Source organism: Lissotriton helveticus, chromosome 8 (assembly GCF_964261635.1).
Source record: "Lissotriton helveticus chromosome 8, aLisHel1.1, whole genome shotgun sequence".
Classification (NCBI taxonomy): domain Eukaryota; kingdom Metazoa; phylum Chordata; class Amphibia; order Caudata; family Salamandridae; genus Lissotriton; species Lissotriton helveticus.
Genome location: NC_136069.1, coordinates 334,604,320 through 334,626,265, shown reverse-complemented (window position 1 = coordinate 334,626,265; position 21,946 = coordinate 334,604,320). Strand labels below are relative to the sequence as shown.

The following is a 21,946-nucleotide window of genomic DNA, read 5'->3' as shown; positions in this document are numbered from 1 at the left end:
CGGAGGCATCGGGTTCGTCATCGCCATTATGTTTGCGTCAGCAATACAGGTGCCACCCCGGCGCCCTGATGTCAGTACTTTTCAGGACTTTCTACGGCAGAAGCGCAGCGCCATGAAGTAACTGACCATTGTGTGTTAAAAAACAACTAGGGCCCGAAGGAAGAGCCCTGAAACTATAAACTGATCCGCAGTGTGGGGAGGATGGGTGGATCGGTTAGGAATCTGTGGCTAGATCATGTCTCCACCAGATAAGGTGTTCCCGAGGGTAAGTAACCTGTCCATCTGATAGACCTAACTTGCCGCAGATTCCTTACCTTTGAACAGATACCAAAGCAAAACCATCCCTGGAGGTGGGACTACGGAAAAGCTTCAAACCAAAAAGTCCTGCAGGACAGAATGCCTAAAAAGGCCCTCACTGTGGACCTGGTTGTCCAGGCAGTAATGCTTGGCGAACGTGTTCAGACATGCCCATGTGGCCGCTTGGCAGAGGTCAACGATCAGAACACCCCACTGGAGAGCCGTGGTGGCTGCTTTAGCCTTAGTAGAATGGGCCCTACGGACTTCAGAAGGCTGTTTCTTTGCCAAGCAGTAACATTTTTATGCAGAGAATGGCCCATCATGAAAGGCACCTCTTCCGTACACTGCGCCCCTTCTTAGCTCCAAAGCACCCTAAAAAGAGTTATCCACCCAAAACTCAGACTTCAGGAGGAAGGTAAAAAGCTGTTAACTGTCGCCGCTCAATCTCAACGCAAGGAGGCGGAGAGTGGGCACGTTCGGGTGGAGGACCTTCCCCTGCTGCTTCAACAAAAGATGCTCCCAAAGGGTCAGCCTGATCGGAGGATCGATGCTCATTTGCAACAGCTTTGGATACCACATTCTCCATGCCCAGTCCAGAGCCACAAGAATGACCTGCGCCCATTAGCTCTTGATCTTCTTGAGCACTCTGGACTGGAGTGGTATTGCCGGAAAGGCTAACTGAAGGCCTGTGCTTCACTCGAGACGAAAAGTGCCACTGAGTGAGAGATGCCTTGGAAACTATGTTGAGAGAGACCTTGAGCCACCTCCAGATGCTGACGCCACTCGTGATCTGCCAGGCACCGAAGGCTGAGTTAATCTGCTCTGCCTTCAGGGAACCTGCCAGATGTTGAATCACCAGGGAAATGCTCTGTTGCTCCAGCCAAGTCCAGAGACGCGGGGCCTCTTGACAAAGGGTCCACAACCCCACCACGCCCTGCTTATTTCAGTACCACATGGCGGTAGTGTTGTCTGTGAACACTTTAACCAGCCTTCCTAGAGGGATGGTGAGAAGGTTTTCAGTGGCAATCGGATTGCACAAAGCTCCAACAGGTTGATATAGAGCCCGACTTCCGCCAGAGACCAGAGTCCTCTGAGCTCCACCTCATCCAAATGTAAATGTAAATTATGTAAATTGATACTTGTATAGCGCACTACTCACCCGCAAGGGTCTCAAGGCGCTTGTACGAATACCGCTGTGGAACCCATCCTGTCTTTCCCTGTGAGGTGTCCACTCCTGGGCACCCCCAAGGTGGAGGCCAGGCATCCTAAGCGTTGTGGGGGCCGTTGTGTAGATTAAGCAAGCTATTTCCCAGAGTTGCAGAGTGGGACTCCATGATTGGAATAGGCACCAAGGCGAGAATTATCAGGTCCGTGGAATTTTTGAGCTTAGACCCGCCGAGGCGGGGAATTGAACCCTGGTCCAAGGCTAGACCTCTGCATCAGGGTCTGCCGCTCTAACCATTGAGCCACACTTCTCCACAAATGGCCGCCCCAACCCAGAAGCGATGTGTGTCACCAGATCTATGAGATCTGGGTGGGGAAGAGAAAGGGGTCTGCCCCTGGCACCATTCGTGATTTGACAACCACCACTGAGGTCGTTCGCAGTGGCCTCCAATATCTGAACCAGGTCGCTGAGATTTCCCCAATGCTGCGCCCATTGGAACTTCAGGGCCAACTGCAGAGCCCGCATGTGCCATCTGGCATGATTCACAAGCAGGATGCAGGAGGCCATGCAGCACAACAGTCTCAGAGTCATTCTCACCGAAATCCAGGATAGAAGCTGAAACATCTGTATGACAGCCTGAATATCCTGGACTAGCCAGTTGGGAGGATAAGCCCAAAACTGCACCATGTCCAGAACTGCTTCGATGAAGGAGAACATCTGAGAGGGAGTCAGGTGTGACTTCTGCACGTTGATAGTGAACCCCACCGAGTGCAGGAGTTTCACCATACTCTGGAGGTTGCAGGCGACTGCTTGGGATGAGCCTGCCTTCAACAACCAGTCGTCGAGATAGGGGAAGACTGGAACCCCTGATCCCCACAGATAGGCTGCGACCACCTCCAGAAGGGAGGACAGTAAACTGAAAGTGCTTGTGGCCCACCGTAAACCGCAAGTAGCGGCGATGGGCAGGCAGGACGGGAATACAGAAATAGTTGTCCTGCAAGTTCAACGCTAGCATCCAGACTCCCGGGTCGAGGGCAGATAGGACCTGAGCAAGGGTGAGCATCTTGAACTACTCCTTTTTGAGGAAGTAGTTCAAGGCTCTGAGGTCAAGGATTGGAACCAGAAGATAGCAGGAATAGCAACCATGTCCTAGTTCTGGCCCGGGAACCCTTTCTATAGCTCCCTTGGCCAAGAAAGTCTTGACTCCCTCACGGAGTAGTGCAAAGTGATCCTCCATCAGCTGATCGTAATGGAGGGAGGGGTAGTCTCAAAGGAGAGAGAGTAGCCGCGATGGACTATTTGCAACACCCACCTGTCCAAGGTGATATCTCGCCAGTGGTGGAGGGGATGGCATATCATGACACCAAATGGGCACCAGTGAGCTGGGAGGATCGGACTAGGAAGGTTTTGTGGTGGGGGAGGGGGTTGTGGCTTGACCAGACTTCTTCCATCCTGACCCACGAGGTTGGGGTGAACCACATCCACGGCCCACAGAGGCAGCTTAACTTGCAGGGTCCTCTGGCTTAGGTAGGGTTGGCGCAGTTGGATGCCCCTACCATAGCCACGAAAGGCGGACACATGCCAGGATGACACAGCGAGGCCCAAGGACTTGGCCATAGCCCTCGAGTCTTTGATTCACTCTCGCGCTACATCCCTATTGTCTCCGAAGAGAACAATCAAATGGCATGTCCATGAGGTGTGTTTGGACATCCCCTGAAAAGCCAGACGTCCCCCGCAAGACATGACACCCAATGGCCACTGTTGAGGGAATCGCACTGCCCAGAGAGTCTGTTGTGTCTAAGCCACATCTTATGGAAAACTTTGCTGCATCCCTCCCGTCAGCAACAGCTTGGGAGAGCAAAGCCCGGTCTTCCTATGAGAAACTAGGTAGAACCTGCGCGACCATATCCCAGAGCAAATGGGAATAATGGCCCAAGAGGCATGTAGTGTTTATTGACCGAAAAGGCAGGCTAGTGGAAGAAAAGATCTTCTGTCCAGCCTTTTGGATCCCCTGTCCGGAGGTGTGGAAGGAAACATGCCATGGAAAGTAGAGGCTTGGACCACCAAGCTCTGTGAGGTGGGGTGGGCAGAGAGGAAAGCTGGCTCACCCGGTGCAGAGTGGTGGCAGCGGGAAATAGTTCTGTTCACAGAAGCCCCTGTGCTAGGCTTGGACCAGCTGTTGAAAGGCAGGAGTTCCAAAGTGGAGACACGAGGCTGCAGGACGTCTGTTAAGACGTTAATCTTGACTCCCACTGTGGGGAGCTGCAGGTCCAAGACCTCGGTAGCCCTACGCACCACCATCACAAAAGAAGCTCCCTCCTCCGTAGCCAGGTTAGGAAGAGATAGCATACCAGGTTCTGGGGAAGTGTCCAGGCTGCTGGCATCACGCAGGTCCTCACACCAGTCCATTTATTCAATTTGAAGCGGGATTTCTAAGGCATCCCGCTGCCCCTCTCAATCATCATCCATCCCTAGCCCTCCAGAATAATGCTGAGGGTATGGCAAGAAGCGCATCAGCTCTGTCGGCGCCGGTCTTGGCGTCGGTGGACGCCCAACCATCTCTGTGTCGTCTGGAATGGCGATGGGGAGGCGCCAAATGTCTCAACGTCTGACGCGGCGATGGGGGAAGGTCGGAGTAGTACACCCGGTGCTGGTCCGGATCCAGGAACGGATACAAGAGGGGGCCGTGGCGCAGGAGGTGCGCAACCCACAGGGTCTCCTTCTACTGAGCCTGCGGGCCATAAGGCATGCCAGCAGGGGTCAGGACACCCAAATATTGTGCACATTGCATCATAAAATTCTTTTAGTTCGGCGGGGGTCGCTCGGAACCATAGAAAGTGAAGAAATGCAGAGCTGACCCAGACACCCGCACCGAGGAGCAGGACCTCAAACGCCGAAACTCCTCCATTTCATTGCGTGATGGTCCGGGTCTAGTCCAAGCACGCTTTGAATTTTTGTGCTTCTTATGGTGCTTCTTACCTGACGGCGATGACTTCAACTGAGAGGAAGAAGACTTCGACCCCCCTGGGGTGGTGCTAGGACCTTCCTTTCGACGGAGATCGGAAGAGAGATTGACCAGGCCACCTCTGTGGTGCCGTCTGCTGGGCCACGATTAGCTTTAGGGGCCGCTTCCGCAAAGCCTTCGGCACCATGGGCAGGCAGTTGAAGCACGACTTTGGATTTTGGTCGAGCATCTGGCACAAAAGACACCAGGTGGGGGTCCATGGTCGACAAGGCGCGGTGACAGGTACCACCAGGCCAAGAGGTCTTTTAGTAGACATACCAACACACCAAAAGGACTCGACATAAAGCCGAAAAAAGTCTGTCAAAAATTGACAGGGGGTAGGTTTCTTTGACGGACCTGCGTTGGCTGACGTGGAAAGAAAAGAACTGCCGGCAGCACACTGGTGTGGCGCCAATATTGATGACACGGATGTCATGATGACGAACCAGATGCCTACGACATTATGCGGAGTCGACTGATGCCACCTAAAGGGGTACTGCTATCAAAAATCCTCCGAATCTGTGGCTTGATGTCTCTATCAGATTTATAAAAATAAGGTTTTAAAGATTTATTTTAAGACCAATAAATACGCAAAAAGGTAAGTACGCTTTTCATAAGAAATACTATTCACTATAAAAAAGTGGCACTTAGTGCAATTTTCAGTACAGCAATGTTAACCTATGGGAGGAAAACAAGAATGTGGTTTTGCCAGTAAGTATAAAACTTAGTCTTGGTTTTCAGAATGAAAAATCAGCACAGGCAAGTGGCAAAAATGCACCTCCAGCGGCACAGGGGCGGCTGAGTGCAGGGTTCAAATTCGGAATTTGGCGCCAATGTTACCCAATGGAGAAAGGTGGTAATTGAAGTGATGCTGCTCACAGGTAACACTGTTTGGTAACCCAGTCTAAGGGGGGGGAGGGGTTAAAAGGGAGACAGGTTAAGGTCAGGGGGGCCATAAGGCAGCGCCAAACTTACACCTTTAGCAGCACAAGGGGCAGCAGGGTACAGAATGCCAGCACAGCGTCGGGTTCCCAATGCAATCCAATGAGGGAAATCGGTTTTGAATAAAGGCTGCAGGCTCAGGCCAGGAAGCCAGACGAAGAAAACCCTAAGCTTTACCAGGGAAGTTGAGATGCTAGGGGCGTAGGGACACAATTGGGTGCGCTCCCCAGGGCCCAGGGTCTTCGGTACAGGTGTGTCCTTAGGCGTCTGAAAAGTCTTACTGGGCAGGTCGCTATCAGGGGGAGTCTTCGAGTTGAGGCTGCAGTCGTCGAGGTGGAGACCTGCAGTTTCAGCCCACAGTGGACTCTTGCTCAGAAGCGCTGGGGAACCTTCACAGGACCAGTGGGCCACTTGGACTCGGGCCGTGGGCATCGGGTGCAGAGGTGGGTCTGGTGGTGGTTTCATGTTCCTCAGGCCAGAGGATTTTATTGAGTAAAGTTGGTTTCTTATAGACAGGTCCGCTGTCCATGAGAGACATTTGCCTTTGTCGAAGGCAGGCAGTTCTCCCAGGGCTTAGGAAGTCGCTGGGCTGCAGAACAAGGTCATCTTGTGGCGTGGGATCATCAAGTGCTTTAGGCAGGCTGGTAGGACTGGGGCCACGTCACTTGGTGTCTGCAGTGTTCAATGCTGGTGCGACGCTGCAGTGTCCGACTCTTCTTAGGTCGTCAAGAATCTCATTTCAGGGTCTGGGGTTGCCACTTAAATACTAGATTTAGGGGCATTACAGGGGAGTGACCGGTAGAGACCAATGGGTCTCTTCACTGGGGTGTCTACACCCACTATTATGCCCCATCCTGTGGGAGGGGGGCCTGGCCCTAGCCCTGATTGGATGCATCCCACCATCTTCTAGATGGTGGGAACTGAAAAATTTGCTTGACCTTGCCTCCAGCACCCAAGGGGTGGAGTTGGCAAAGGGGGCACACCTCATGTTCTCACTTAGGTTTTCCCGCGGGTTCTCCTGCCAAAAGTGGGGGTTTAAACCGGGGGATGCTATTTGCTACTAGCATCAAAAGACGTGGGGAAACCCAATCAACCCATGTAGGCTCGGGCAATGAATAGTCAATGTAAAAGGTGGCTACAAGGGAATTCATTCAATTTTCAATTTTCAATATGTATATAGCGTCTTTAGAGGTTCATTAAACAATTAAACCCTGTGTATCCATAGGATAACTCAAGCTGATAATCAAAATATTTCTTCATGAGACAAACATGTGAATGTAAACGAGAAAAAGAAGCACACAGCAGTAAAGGTTATGTTATAAATCAATTGTATTGGTATAAATCACAGCATGAATCAATGGGGACAAATAATAGAACAAAACTAATAAAAAGTCATGAAAAGCGATATGTTAACATCCCATCGACAATTCATCACATTAACATCAGCTCCATAAATTTGTAAGGACAAACAGAATCATAAATGAATCCTGGTAACCTTCTGTACACAGAATAGCAGTGGAGTTGCTATAAAAAGGACTTCGACCGAATATATCACTAACTTGGTCATAATCCCATCAATAGGATGTGATTCACACAGCAGCACTGTTAGGTTATGATAAATTTGTAAATAGCTCGTTGATGTTAAGTTTTTTTGTACCATTACATCAACTTATTGTATATAAATTGTTTTTTGCTTAGGGGGTTTTTATCTGATGAAAATTTAGTCCTGATGATTGTCTTACGGATGACAACTTACAAGACCGAAACGTCGACATAAAGCATCAACTCCACTGCTATTCTGTGTACAGAAGGATACCAGGATTCATTTATGATTCTGTTTGTCCTTACAAATTTATGGAGCTGATGTTAATGTGATGAATTGTCGATGGGATGTTAACATATCGCTTTTCATGACTTTTTATTAGTTTTGTTCTATTATTTGTCCCCATTGATTCATGCTGTGATTTATACCAATACAATTGATTTATAACATAACCTTTACTGCTGTGTGCTTCTTTTTCTCGTTCACATTCAAATGTTTGTCTCATGAAGAAATATTTTGATTATCAGCTTCAGTTATCCTATGGATACACAGGGTTTAATTGTTTAATGAACCTCTAAAGATGCTATATACAAATTGAAAATTGAAAATTGAATGAATTCCCTTGTAGCCACCTTTTACATTGACTATTTGCTACTAGCAGCAGAGGCTGGGTTTGCATTACAAGGCAGCAAGGCCGTTGAAGCTTTCCTCCCGAGCACTGCGCTCATCCTGAGGGAGGAGGCGTGACACCTCCTCCCAGTATGGTTTTAGTTTCTGGCCTAAGAGAGCAGGGGCTCTCGCCCTAGGGGTCCAGAAACTGGTCTGGTGATGGCAGGGTGCCTGAAGCCAGTCAGACCACACCAGGGTTGGTAGGTTTTCAGGGGTCAGGGGCACCTCGGAGGTGCTCTCTGTGTACGTTTCAATAAATCCCACACTGGCATCAGTGTGGGTTCATTGAGAGGAGTTGTTTGGTACCAAACACTCCTGGGTTCAGTAAAGTCACCATGGTGCTGGGAAACTGGAGTTGTTGAGTTTCCAGCCCATGTAATCTCTAGGACTTAAATGGCATTTACAATATTAAGAATAGGTTTAAATGTTGTAGGGGCATATCTACTCATGCAGATATGCCCACACCTGAGATATGGTGCACCCTGCCTTAGGGCTTGTAGGGCCTGCTAGAGGGGTGTCTTAGCTATACCTTTGGCAGTGCATCTTGGCATGGCACATAAGCAGTGCGCCATGTTGTTTTTCACTGCACCAAGACATGCAAGCTGCAGTGGCAGTTTGCATGGCCTTGATGAGGGGTCCCTAGGGGACCCTCCTCAATCCCAATGTCCTAGGTACCATGGTACTATTTACCAGGGACTTACAGGGGGTCGGAAGTTGCCAATCTAGGCACCGTTTTTACGGAAGGGGCTCTGGCATAGGAGACCTGGTTGGCAGGGACCCTGTGCACTTTCAATCAAAATCACATCTCTTTGCAGGCAATAAGTGGGGGGCTAACCATATCGAAAGGGGCACTTTCTCACATCTTTTTTGCCATAATGCATGTATCCCAATACATGTGGCTTATCACTTGCATGATTTCTCATTCAATGCTCCCAAATAGTCTGATATGTACTTTCTCACAGGCCTGAGTGACCAGCTGGGACACACCCTTATTCTTTTTTGCCATACCCGTTTCTTTTTCTGTGGTCACAAAGTATTTCCTTTACGGTCACTTTTCTAAATACCTGTATTAGTATTATTTTTTTAGAAATTCGTGCTTAGTCTCTTCATTTCCTAGTGCTGATGACGATCCAATTTTTTTTTAACAGGGTCAAAATGTTGTTGAAATAAAAACATTAGTATCCATAATCATCCATTGAATACTAAATATTGTAGTGCAACAAACGCTTTATATTTGAATAATCTATTTGTCTAATTTTTGTTTTTGTCCATATGTCGGTCACTTATCACTCTCACTGTGTGATCACATGAGCACATTTTCGGTTTCAAAATATTACATAACATTTTTCAATTGAGTGTTTGTAGGACCTTCCCTTGTGAAGTGGCTTTAGCTACACCTTGATGGGATTATAGATTAACCCAAGAATGTTTTTCTGTTTTTCTGTGTAAATAATATCTATGTGAGCCACTGTTGTTTGTATTACATGTTTACCCAGGGCTCCTGGTGAACTCACTTTGGGTTGATCATGTTACTTTATACTGGACAAAGGCTAGACATTAGAGACTCCAAAGAAACAAACTAATCTCCATTTTGCCACTCATCATATTTCTCAGGTAATTCAAGCAGACTTCAATTTAGAGTTTAGCCTACCCGCTCTTACATTGTCAACTCCACACAGTGCAGAAGACTAGCAAGAGCATGCCTTATGGCATTGGCAACTTCCACATCACTAGAGACAGCCAAGCTGTCACTTGAAAGAGATCCCTTGTATTAATTTTATTAAGATGTGGACAAGTGCAGAATGCTGTATATGGAGACTAACTTCACCCTGGGTCATTCTATCAACCTCACAAACACCATACATGGATGCATAGCACTGTGACTCCTAACTAGCTCTAAAGCTATCACGCTGAGGTACGCTCACACAAAGAAAGGTTAAGTTAAACTGACAGGCCAAATTCTACAGAGAAGCTGGGATGCCAAGCCAACGAACAACCTGTTTTTAATAATAACTAGCTTACCCGTCACGCGTTGCTGCGTTCTCAGAAGAAAGGAAATTTAAGGAAACTTGTTATGATAACATTAAATTTACATTGTGTCATTTTTATTGAAACTTATTCATTTTAATATGGAAAACATTTTAAAGTGTTGTTTTAATTCTGTTTATTTATTCGAGTGCTTGTGGATACACGGTATTTTTTGGTTTTTAGGTCTGGTGCGTACCCGAATAAATAAGAAGGTTTTCTGACTCGTGAGCGGGCCACGTACAGTTGTCCATGTGAGAAGCAAGGATTCTTCAAATCTAGTCCACGCACTTGCAGCGATTTTCCTTGTGCTTTGTTGATGGTCATTTCAAAAGTGAGTCGCACCGTAAACTGTAAACGTTCAGTATTGGAAAGATTATGAGGGCCCTGGGGGCCGATATTTAACAAATTTTTCTTTTTTTTGCCAGAAACCTTCGCGGGAGTGTACTCAACAACTTTTAACAAATGTTTTTTTAGTTTTTTATTTATTTATTTATTTATTTTTAATTCTTTTTTTTGCCAGAAACCTTCGCGGGAGTGTACTCAACAACTTCCCAAAGTTTAATGGGGATCGGATGAATGGTGTAGTAATGCATAAAGGACAAACAGACATACTTTCGTTTTTATATACATAGATAATAATCCACATTTGTAAAGCGCGAACATTCACCCGTAATCGTCTCCAGGCACTGGCGGCCATCGGGAAGATTAAGCAAGCAATTGCCCAGAGTCACATGGTGCTGGGCTAATCTGCCGCCGGCGCCGGGGATCGAACCGTGATCCCCAGATTCCAGCGTCAGTCACCCTGGCTGCGGCGCCACACCTCTCCCTTAATAGAGTGCAGACTTGGGATAGATTGGCTGGTGGAATTTATGAATCTAGTCCGAACTAGAATCCTGAGAGGGGTTTTATTCTGAGTGGAAGCTTTAATATGTCTTTGACTAAGTCAATTACTGAAGCAGAAGTAAATGGAAATCCCTAAAGGGGATCAGACGTCTCCTCTGTGGCTAGAAACCTTATAGTGGGTTTATACAGAAGCACAAAATCAGGGTCATACACCAGTAATATTGTCCACCTGCCTCGAATCTCAAGTACTCCTTTGTACTTTCCTCAAGGCAATAATAAAGTATACATCTTGTGGATTAATTGAGCAGGGCCAAGAAGAGTTGCAACACTACTCACTAAAAAAAGAGCACAATGCAAGGACCATAGTCAAGAGACTGTCAAATCATGTTCCATCCAGCTCACTGTCACCTTGGAGGGCGGGAACTACTGATGAAAGTACGGACATGTATGGCTGTGGAATGTGGTAGGAGAGTAGCACTGTTGTCCCCTTGTACGCTCTTTAACTGCCCCGCCTCACTCATAATGTGGTATAACAGTGCATCCATGGGGTGAGATGCTGGACTGGATGGAAGGAGTTCTCTCTGTCTAGCAAGCATGGCCAATGAGACAAGAAGAGAAGATTGTTGAGGGATTGGCATTTCTATATCATTGGTGCCAAATGTTTTAGAGGGTATTACTATTTGTACAGAAAACATGAGGAGTCATTACATTTTGTGGCACAAATACATTGCTCAGTGGTTTGCTTGAAAATCATGACATGCAAGCTCAAACAACTGGTGGATTTTCTTTTAACCTCTAAAAGGTCTAAAGAGAAAGTTTTGATTTACATTCATTAATAAATTGTGCATGCGTATAGGTCACTTACCCATACGAATAGCAGAAAGAAGATCGCTTCGAGCATCACCGCCAGCCTGATTTATGGATTCGTGCCTTTTCAATTCAGCTATCAATGGACAATGCATTGGGGAGGATCTAACAGAAGAACCTGGAATAGCAGGTCCTGGAGGCGGAGGTGGTGGTCCCGGTGGAGCAGAGGGTGCTGTAATAACAAGCCCAGCAGGGGGAAGAGAACCAGTATATGTAAACCCAGTCACAGGTCCAGAATGAGAAGCTAGTCCAGGGAGTTGGAGAGGACTAACAAATGCAGTCTGAGCTGAAGGAATCACAGGTGGAGGCGGTGGTGGAGGCGAGCCTGGTTCCCTGTAATAATCCATCTTTGAAGTAGAATGCCTGCTGTGGAAACAATAATGGGACAGTCATTCTGCAGTTAAAGGGAAGCAAATAAAAGTGATTAAAGCATGCTTTTTAAACACAAACTAAAATACAAAAAGAGAACCATTCTCTGGTGCCAAGGAGTCATGTTTGTAAATATGTTTGTTAACCCTATTGTATTTTCTATCTCTACCAAAATTCAGAAATGTACTTGACAGTGAAGAGTAAATTTTTTTAGTGAAAAGCAGCCTCAATATATTTACATTCTACAGAGTGCAGCATTTGTGGTTTTTAAGATCCTGTTTTGTTCATGTACCTTGAGGAGCAAAGCAAGAATGTTCATTGTCACCTCAGCGTTTCAATATTTACATCAAATCACATAACTTGTACAATATATCCACAATTATGCTTCAATACCAGCTAACGAATTTCAGGGAAAGCCGTAACAGATGCTGTAAGTGGACGATAAAGTTCTTTATTCCTCACTTAAGTAAGGTACTGATTGAGGAAAATCAAAGGACCTGACAACATTTGAAATAATTTCTGATTACAAAATTAATGAAACAAGCATTTAATGGGGCATGTTTGAAGACATTCCATTCAAGAAACCGTCTAAACCAAGGGTACCTCCAAACATCTCCCCAGGGGCCAAAAGCTTTTGCCTGTGATACGACTGAGGGCTGCACTGATGCCAGCAGGGTGGGGGTCAGGAGTGGGGGGATCCAGGGGGCGGGGTCGGTAAGGTGGGTGTAGGGGAAGCGAGTCACATGCATCTAGTTGCTGAATTGCCTAATGTGAAGCCAGAAAACCTGGAATTAATCCAGGCTTGCCCACTTTACCAAATTGTGAGATCCTCAGAAATTGTTTTATTTCAGTTTCCCTCCTTTTTCCTTATTATCACATAAAAGGCTGTCAAAATACATGACTTAAGGAGGTGCATTGTACAAAACCTTCTCCTGTGTTTCATTTAATAAATTATAATGCTGTTATGTATAATAGGAAGCCAGACCAATTAGTGCACTTAACAACTGACTCACATCTTAGTTCACTACTGACATTGTTATCAGGGGGTGTGGGGGAGGAATGACTAAGTACATGTTTGAACACTATATCTTTTACAAAACATACTTCTCAATGCATTGATATAATGCAATGTGTATACGGTGAAACGGTTCTGCATGTTGTGGAAATTTGAAGACACCTTGTCATATTTTCTATACTTTTGCTTCAAAGTGTCTTTAAAACTAAAGGTGTTTCTAAAGTTAAGAGGTGGGATAACTTAGTTACTTCCTTTCTTTAACTTCGATTAACCTTTAAATAAAGACTTGCCCGATTATTTTGCTTCGTTCTCAATGTTAGTGCCGCATTGAGAAAACAGGAGCCCAGTGCAGATAATGACCAAGGGGCTACATGTAAAGGTCAGGAGGGCTGCATGTAAAGGTCAAGAGGACCGCCTGGGGCCCCCGGGCGTACTCTGAGTATCACTGGGCTCTAGACCATGCTTAAGGAAAACTATGAGAAGCTATATAAAACAACGTTGGGATGCTCTGCCCTTACCAATAATTGGATACCATAATATTGTAAAATCTACTACTTTGCCAGGTTTTAATATTATATTTGATAGGATTTAAAGGTGTATCTCTCCGGAGTTTCAACAGACTACAAGAGCAGATATCTTTTATTAGAGTATTCAAGCTGCAATGTCCTAGTCTTTTAACATAGAGGTTGTCTGCCAACAACCAGTTCCCCCTCCTCTTTTATGGTCAGTGAGGTGTAGTAGTATTCTTGAAAAGCATGGGTAGCAGTCATGAATAGGTTGTCTTTTCTTTGTTTTCTGTCTTTCTCCTCTTTGGTAATCACTTTTATTGGTAAACACTTTTTATGACCTCTTGCCATGACAATAAAATTGGTAGGTAATATATGAAGCAGATCTTGAATCAGCAACTCTTGAAGCCTTTTAAGACTTTTTATGGCAATGACGAAGGTGAAAAGTGGTAATTTCAAATGTATTCAACTCCAGAGATCTTTGCAAGGAATTTTTGAATGAAGAATTATGTTACTTACCCAGTAAGCATCTCTTCTTGCCCCATAGAGCTGTAGATTCACATGCTTTGCATACTCCTGCCATCTAGAATTTGTTCCAGATGTTTGCAAGTTGGCCCTTGACCCGGTCAAGGGCCAAAGTGGAGTGACCCTTGACCCGGTCACTCCACTACCGCATGGCCCCCGTGTGCCCGGATTCTGCTGCCACTGCCTGCTTGGCCCTCTTGCTGCCGCCTCTCCTTAGGACCCCTGCTCTCCAGGCTTGCCCTCGCTCTCTAGGCTTGCCCAGGATTGCCCCGATCTCCAGGCTTGCCCAGGCTTGCCCTCGCTCTTCCCCGCTCCGCTTTCCCGCTCTTTCCCCCATCTGCTCCCCGCCGCTGCTCTCCTGCGGCCCGCCCCCCTCTCCTGTCTCCCGCTCCCCATTCGCCGCCCCGCTCCCGCCTCCCAACTGCTCCTCCCTCCCACTTGGCCATAAATGGCGGGGACCGCGCGGCCGTGAGCTGTGACCCTTGTCCCGGTCACTCCACTACCGCACGGCCCCGTGTGCCCGGATTCTCTTGCCTCTGCCTGCTTGGCCCTCTTGCTGCTGCCTTTCCTTAGGGCCCCTGCTCTCCAGGCTTGCCCTCGCTCTCCAGGCTTGCCCTCGATCTCCAGGCTTGCCCCGATCTCTAGGCTTGCCCAGGCTTGCCCTCGCTCTCCCCCGCTCCGCTTTCCGGCTCTTTCCCCCCTTTGCTCTCCTGCGGCCCCGCCCCCCTCTCCTGTCTCCCGCTCCCCATTCGCCGCCCCGCTCCCGCCTCCCAGCTGCTCCTCCCTCCAACTTGGCCATAAATGGCGGGGACCGCGCGTACGTGCAGCGGGCGCGCCGATTGCGCGCCTAAGGCAAGCCCGTCTACGCCCGTCCACGCCTGGACCGCGCCCAGCACCAGGAACCCTGGTCCTCAACGATGCCAGCCCACCCGACGGACCTACGACGCCGCCACCCTCCACACACTCAACGCCGGCCGGAACCCCGCCTGCTACCGAGCCACCCCGAAACGCACCCACGGACCCTTCACCTGCCAAGCCTGCGAATTCACCTGCCTCCGAACCTGCACCGCACCCGCCAAGCCGAGCACCAGCAACAACCACCTCAAGTGCATCCTGCTCAACACCCGCTCCGTCCACAGGCACGCTGTAGAACTCTGGAACCTCCTCGACACAACTTCACCAGACGTCGCCTTCCTCACAGAAACCTGGATGAACGCTCCTCAGCCCCCGACATCGCCATAGCCATCCCGGATGGCTACAAGGTCACCCGGAGGGACGGCGTCAACCAAACCAGAGGAGGCATCGCCATCGTCCACAGAAACACCATCCGCATCACGACCAACTCCGACGACACCCTCACCGCCGCCGAGCACCTTCACTTCCAGATACACACCGACCCCAAGACCACCCTCAGAGGCACTCTCATCTACAGACCCCCGGGACCACGCACACAATTCAGCGAAGCCATCGCGCCCTCACCTCATCAGACTACATCCTCCTAGGGGACCTCAACTTCCACCTAGAGAACAACAAGGACTGCAACACCTGCTGGACAACCTCGCCAACCTCGGACTCAAGCAACTGGTGAACACCCCCACCCACTACGCCGGCCACACGCTTGATCCCGTCTTCTCCTCCAGCAAGCACATCTCCTTCAGCCACTCCTCCGGACTACACTGGATAGATCACAGCTGCGTCCACTTCGACTTCAGGAGAACCACGACCCACCACCACCCGCAGCAGGTCCCCCGCAGAAACTGGAGCAAGATCACCGCCGACCAGCTCACCACCACCCTCAGCCAGAACCCAACCACCAACGCGACGGACCCCAGCGAAGCCGCCCGCAACCTTACACAGTGGCTCACCACCTGCGCCGATGACCTCGCACCACTGATGAACCCTCCCAGCAGATCCGGCAGCAGGAAAGCCTCGTGTTTCACCAACGACCTCAAAAACTCCAAGAAAACCTGCTGCACCCTCGAGAAAGCCTGGCGCCACGACCAGACAACAGAAAACATGACAGCCCTCGAGAACGCCATCCGCAAACACCACCAGCTGATCCGCACCACCAAAAGGACAACATTCAAAGAACGACTGGACAACAACACCCACAACAGCAAGGAACTCTTCAGCATCGTTAAAGAGCTCTCCAACCCAAGCGCCTGCAACAACGTTATCACACCCTCGCAAGAGCTCTGCGACTCACTCGCCTCGTTCTTCCACCGCAAGATCACCGACATACACAACAGCTTCGGCGCACAGACCACGTACCCAACCACCGAACCAACGCCCCCCACCACCACCCTCTGCACCTGGACCTCTGTCAGCACCGAAGACACCACCCGCCTGATGAACACCATCCACTCCGGCTCCCCAACCGACCCCTGCCCACACCACATCTTCAACAAAGCAGACTCCACCATCGCACCCCAGCTCGGGAACATCATCAACAGCTCCTTTGCATCCGCCACCTTCCCGGAGAGTTGGAAACATGCAGAGCTGAGAGCCCTCCTGAAGAAACCCACCGCAGACCCCACGGACCTCAAGAACTTCCGCCCCATCTCGCTCATCCCCTTTCCAGCCAAAGTCATCGAGAAGACCGTCAACAGACAACTCTCCGCCTTCCTCGAGACCAACAGATCCCTCGACCCATCACAGTCCGGCTTCCGAGCAAACTACAGCACCGAGACCGCTCTCATCGCAGCTACCGACAACATCAGATCCCTGCTCGACAACGGGGAAACTGCTGCCCTCATCCTCCTAGACCTCTCAGCAGCCTTCGACACCGTATGCCACCGCACCCTGATCCAGCGCCTCAGCAACCCCGGAATCCAAGGAGCGGATCATCTCGTTCCTCACCGGAAGAACCCAGAGAGTCCGCCTCCCCCCGTTCCGATCCGCGGCCACCGAAGTCATCTGCGGCGTCCCGCAAGGTTCCTCACTCAGCCCCACCCTCTTCAACGTCTACATGAGCCCTCTCGCTGCTATCGCACGCCAACACAACCGTAACGTCATCTCCTACGCCAACGACACCCAGCTGATTCTCTCCCTAACCAACGACCCCGCCACCGCCAAAGCCAGCCTCCAGGAAGGAATGAAAGATGTTGTGGAATGGATGAAGATCAGCCGTCTGAAACTGAACTCAGACAAGACGGAAGTCCTCATCCTCAGACCATCCCCTTCCGCCTAGGATGACTCCTGGTGGCCCCTTGCACTGGGCACCGCACCCAAGCCAACGGACCATGCACGCAACCTGGGCTTCATCCTGGACTCCTCCCTCACGATGACCAAGCAAGTCAACGCCGTCTCGTCTTCCTGCTTCAACACCCAGCGCATGCTCCGAAAGATCTTCCGGAGGATCCCCACCGAAACCAGGAAGACGGTCACCCAGGCCCTCGTCACCAGCCGTCTGGACTACGGGAACACCCTCTACGCCGAAACCACAGCCAAATACCAGAAAAAACTCCAGCGCATACAGAACGCTTCTGCACGACTCATCCTGGACATCCCTCGCCACAGCCACATCTCTGCCCATCTGAAAGACCTGCACTGGCTCCCTGTCACCAAGAGGATCACGTTCAGACTCCTCACCCACGCACACAAGGCTCTCCACGACATGGGCCTGAAATACCTCAACAGCCGCCTCACATTCTACACACCCACCCGCCAGCTCCGATCCGCCAGCCTCGCCCTCGCCTCCGTCCCACGAATCCGCAAATCCACCGCCGGGGGAAGATCCTTCTCCTACCTGGCAGCCAAGACATGGAACTCCCTCCCCACCCACCTTCGGATGACCCAGGACCATCTCTCCTTCAGAAAGCAACTCAAGACCTGGCTGTTCAAGCAGCAGCGACTCCCCCCCTCCAAGCGCCTTGAGACCCTAGCGGGTGAGTAGCGCGCTCTACAAATTTGCAGATTGATTGATTTTCTTTGAAGAAGTCTTTCCTAGCACAAAGAGGTGCCTAACCTGTAGGTGTTGCAGTTGTTTGAAACAGTGTTTTAAGTACTGCTTTTGTCTACATTAGCTTGTTGGCATGCTATCCCATCTACACAATAGTGCTTGGTAAATGTGTGTGGTGCAGACCATGTAGCTGCCTTACATTTTTCAGCAAGAGGAATGTTACCTAAAAAGGCCATAGTATAGTAACCCGTATTTTGCAAGTGGAATACACTCTAGGGGGTATGGATAAAGTTATTTTAGCTTTTGATTAGCATGTTTTATTGCATTTAACAATCAATCTTGAAATTCCGGATTTAGAGAGCGGATTGCCTTTGTGAGGTGGAGTAAATGCTACAAACAGTTGTTTTGTTTTGCAAACATTTTGGTTCTATCTATGTAGTACAATAAAGCTCTTTTGACATCAAGCGTGTGAAAATCTTGTTCTGCTACAGAATCAGGTTGAGGAAAAATCACAGGTAACAACTGGTTGGTTTATATGAAAAGCAGAAACCACTTTGGGAATGAATTTAGGGTTGGAGCGAAGAACTACCCTGTCTTTGTGGAGCTGAAAGAAGGGTTCTTCCAAGGTTAATGCCTGGAGCTAACCAACTCTCCTTAATGAAGTGATTACAATGAGGAAAGCAACTTTCAATGAAAGAAACAGCAAAGGACAGTTATGAAATGGTTCAAAAGGTGGGCGCATAAGCCTTGTAAAGACAATGTTAAGATTCCATGCTGGCGAGGGTGGAAATCTTGGTTGTATTACCCTTTTCAAGCCTCCCATAAAGGATTTGATTACTGGACTTTTAAATAGTGATAAATGCTGCCTATTCTGTAAATACGCAGGTACCGCTGCAAGGTGCAAACAAATAGATGTATAAGCCAGTCCAGTTTGCTGTAAGTGTAACAGGTAACATATACTATTTTGTATAGAAGCATCTAGAGGATTGACTTTGTTATCATAGTATATAACATATTTTATCCATTTTTCTGCATAACAAGCGCTGGTAGTAGGCTTTCTTGCTTCTTCTAGAAAAGTCATACTGTCTGGTGGTAGAGTTAAATAACCAAACTCTAGGACTTCAGGATCCAGATCGCTAAGTTTAGTTATTTGGGATTGGGATGTCTGATTTCTTCAAGGTTCTGTATGAGGAGCCTGGAGGAGAGATGCAGCTTTTGATGTGGACCTACTGACAGCTCCAACAAGGTGATGTATCATGGTTGACGGGCCCATGTTGAAGCTACTAGGCTTAGTGTGAGGGATGTTTGCCTGAGCTTCCAAACCAGACATGGAATGAGTCGGAAAGGCGGAAAAGCGTAGGCAAATATCCCTGACTAGATCATCCATAGGGCATTGCCTTTTGAGAGAGGTGTGGGAAGCTGGAGCCGAAGTTTTGGCATTTTGCGTTGTCAACTTTGGCAAACACGTCTATTTGTGGGAATCCCCATTGTTGGAAGTATGGAAGGAGAACTTAGGGATGAAGTTACCACTCATGAATTTGGTGTCTCTGTCTGCTGAGGAGAAGGGTAATCTGATTGTTTACCCCTGGAAGGTGTTCTGCCAGAAGATAAATCCTGTGATGAATTGCCCAATTCCAAATGGCTTGAGAGAGACATGACAATTGAAGAGAGTGTCCCCCGCCCCCTGATTTTGTACATAGTACATTGCTGTCATGTTGTCTGTCTGGACTAGGACAACTTTGCCCATCAGGTGAGTTTGGCAAGCTTTGAGCGCTTGAAAGGCGGCTAGAAGCTCTAGATAGTTGATGTGTAGGCTTTTGTGCTTGTTGCTCCACAGGCCTTGTATTGTGTATTCTTGGAGATAGGCACCCCAACTTGTCAGAGATGCATCTGCTGTGAGCATGATCTGTGGAATAGGGTCAATGAAAGGCTATCCTTTTGATAAATGCGGTGGGTTCCACCACTGCAGAGATCGATGGGCGCGGCCGTCTACCAACATTAGATCGGTTAATTGACTCTGCGACTGATTCCACTGACGTGCTAAACACTCTTGTAGGGTACGCATGTGGAGCCTTGTATGGGGTACAACTGCGATGCAAGATGCCATCATTCCCAGCAGTTGCATGAACACGCTGGCTGGTAATGTTTGGTTGGATTGAAACTGTAGTATCATAGACTGAATGTTGTGAATTCTGGCTACACTGGGAGAGGCTAAACGTTTGATAGTGTCTAGAGTGGCCCTTAGGTAAGATTGCATCTGTGAAGGATGCAGGTGAGATTTCTGTACATTGACCGTAAAGCCCAGTTGAAGAAGTAGGTCCATTGTGGTTTGAGTGTATCGTAGACAGTTTTGATAAGTGCTGGATTTGACGAGTCAGTCGTCTAGGTAGGGGAAGACATGAATATGTTGTCTTCTGAGATGAGCTGCAACTACTGCCAGAAATTTAGTAAATACTCTGGGATCACTAGTCACTCCAAACAGGAGTACTTTGAATGGGTAATTTTTGCCTGCTATCACAAATCTCAGGTATTTGCGATGAGCTGGATGACTTGGAACATGGAAATATGTGTCTTAAGTCTAGAGTAGACATAAAATCTCCATTCTGTAAAATTGAAAGTACCTGTTGAAGGGTTACCATGTGGAAGTGCTCTGACTGTATATATTGGTTTAACTCCCTGAGATCCACAATAGCTCTTAAGAAGGAGTTCTTTCTAGAATTCAGAAAATAGAGAGTAAACTCTTGAACCTTGGTACTGTACTGGAACTAATTCTATGGCTCCTTTTAATAAGAGATTGCCCTTCCTGTTCGAGCAAGTGCAAGTGGTCTGAAGACAATGTGTGAGGGCGAAGCGGAATGTTTGGAGGATTGGTGGTAAGCTACCGGCAATAACCACATTGGATAATTCCAATCACCTATTTTTCGGTTGTTACAGATTGCCAAATGGGGAGAAATTGTTGAAGTCTTCTGCCGACAGGTGCAGTATGGTCGGAGGGAAGCGTGGGGAAGTCAATGTTTATTGGGGAAAGAGGAGTTACGGAGTGTGGCCCTTACCCCTGCCTTTAGAGTTGTTTTATCTATATCCGCCTCGAAAAAAAACTCTTGAGGAAGAGGATTGGTTATTACCCTTGTCAGACGAGGTGTTCTAGTCGGAGTGTGTGGTTTTGGACCCTGCTCGGTAAAAGGAGCAACAAAAGGATCCTCTGTTTCCAGGAGATTAGAGCAATCCCATGGACTTAGCCACATCAGTGTCCTTTTTCATTTTATGAATCACATGATCGACTTGAGGACCAAAGAGATGTTTTTTGTCAATTGGTATATTTAAAATAAATTGTTGGACTTTGGGATTAAACCCAGAAATCCTTAACCAAGCACGATGCTAGTGTTGAGCTCTCTAGCCGCGGTATCAGCAGCATCTAGAGCACATCTTATTGAGGATTTGGAAACTAGCTTTCCTTCGTTTACTAATTCTTGCGCTTTTGCTTTATGCTGGTCTGGGAGATATTGGAGCGATTACTCCATTTCCTCCCTCTGTGCCCTGTCATATCTGGCCAAAAGGCCCTACATGTTTGCAATTTGCCAGTGATTGGCAGCTTGAACAGCTATGCATTTGCCAGAAACGTCAATTAGCTTGGATTCTTTGTCTGGGGAGGACCATCCCCTGAGGCTTGGGAATTAGCTAGTTTGCGAGCATTGGATACTACCAGTGAGTTTAATGGCAACTGGTCCTAAAATATTGGATCTGTTGTGGAAGCTTTATATTTTTTGTCGACTCTAGGAGTCAAGATGCGTGCATGCACAGGAACTTAAAAATGTTTGCGCATGTCTCATCATACCTTTAAGCATACGAAGTGTTTGTGTCGACCGGTGTATGGATCTTAATGTCTCAAACAGAAAATCTTCTTTTAAGGATTCTTTGCATAGTACCACCCCATGGTATTGTGTAGCCCTGGCAATAAGTTCCTGATAAGATACATTATCAACAGGTGGAGATGGCTTGGCAGGGTAAAGGTCTGGCTCATTGTCTAATGGAGGGTCAATTGTATAATCCCTCCATGGATCTACTAGTGAATGTGTGTCCCCCGCATCAATATCGTCCCCGTCATGGTGTGATTGCGGAGAATCCGGAGGTGTGATTTGCAAAGGATTTTAAGTCAGAGAAGAGGCTGGTGGAGGGGATGCTGGTGGTGGATGAAAAGGGCTGGTATCAACAGAATTCTTTTTTTAAAGGGATGTTGTAATGAGTGTCCTCATCAGGAAGCTTGTGTTTACG

General features: G+C 48.1%; 1 protein-coding gene across 1 annotated transcript in view; it reads right to left on the bottom strand.

The window, feature by feature from the left end:
* Positions 1–21,946, bottom strand: part of WASF3 (WASP family member 3) — a 203,307-nt gene that overhangs the window by 16,263 nt on the left and 165,098 nt on the right. Inside the window, exon 9 of the mRNA XM_078657113.1 lies at positions 11,357–11,724. Within this exon, the coding sequence (XP_078513239.1) occupies positions 11,357–11,724 (368 nt within the window). The remainder of the gene's footprint in view (positions 1–11,356; positions 11,725–21,946) is intronic.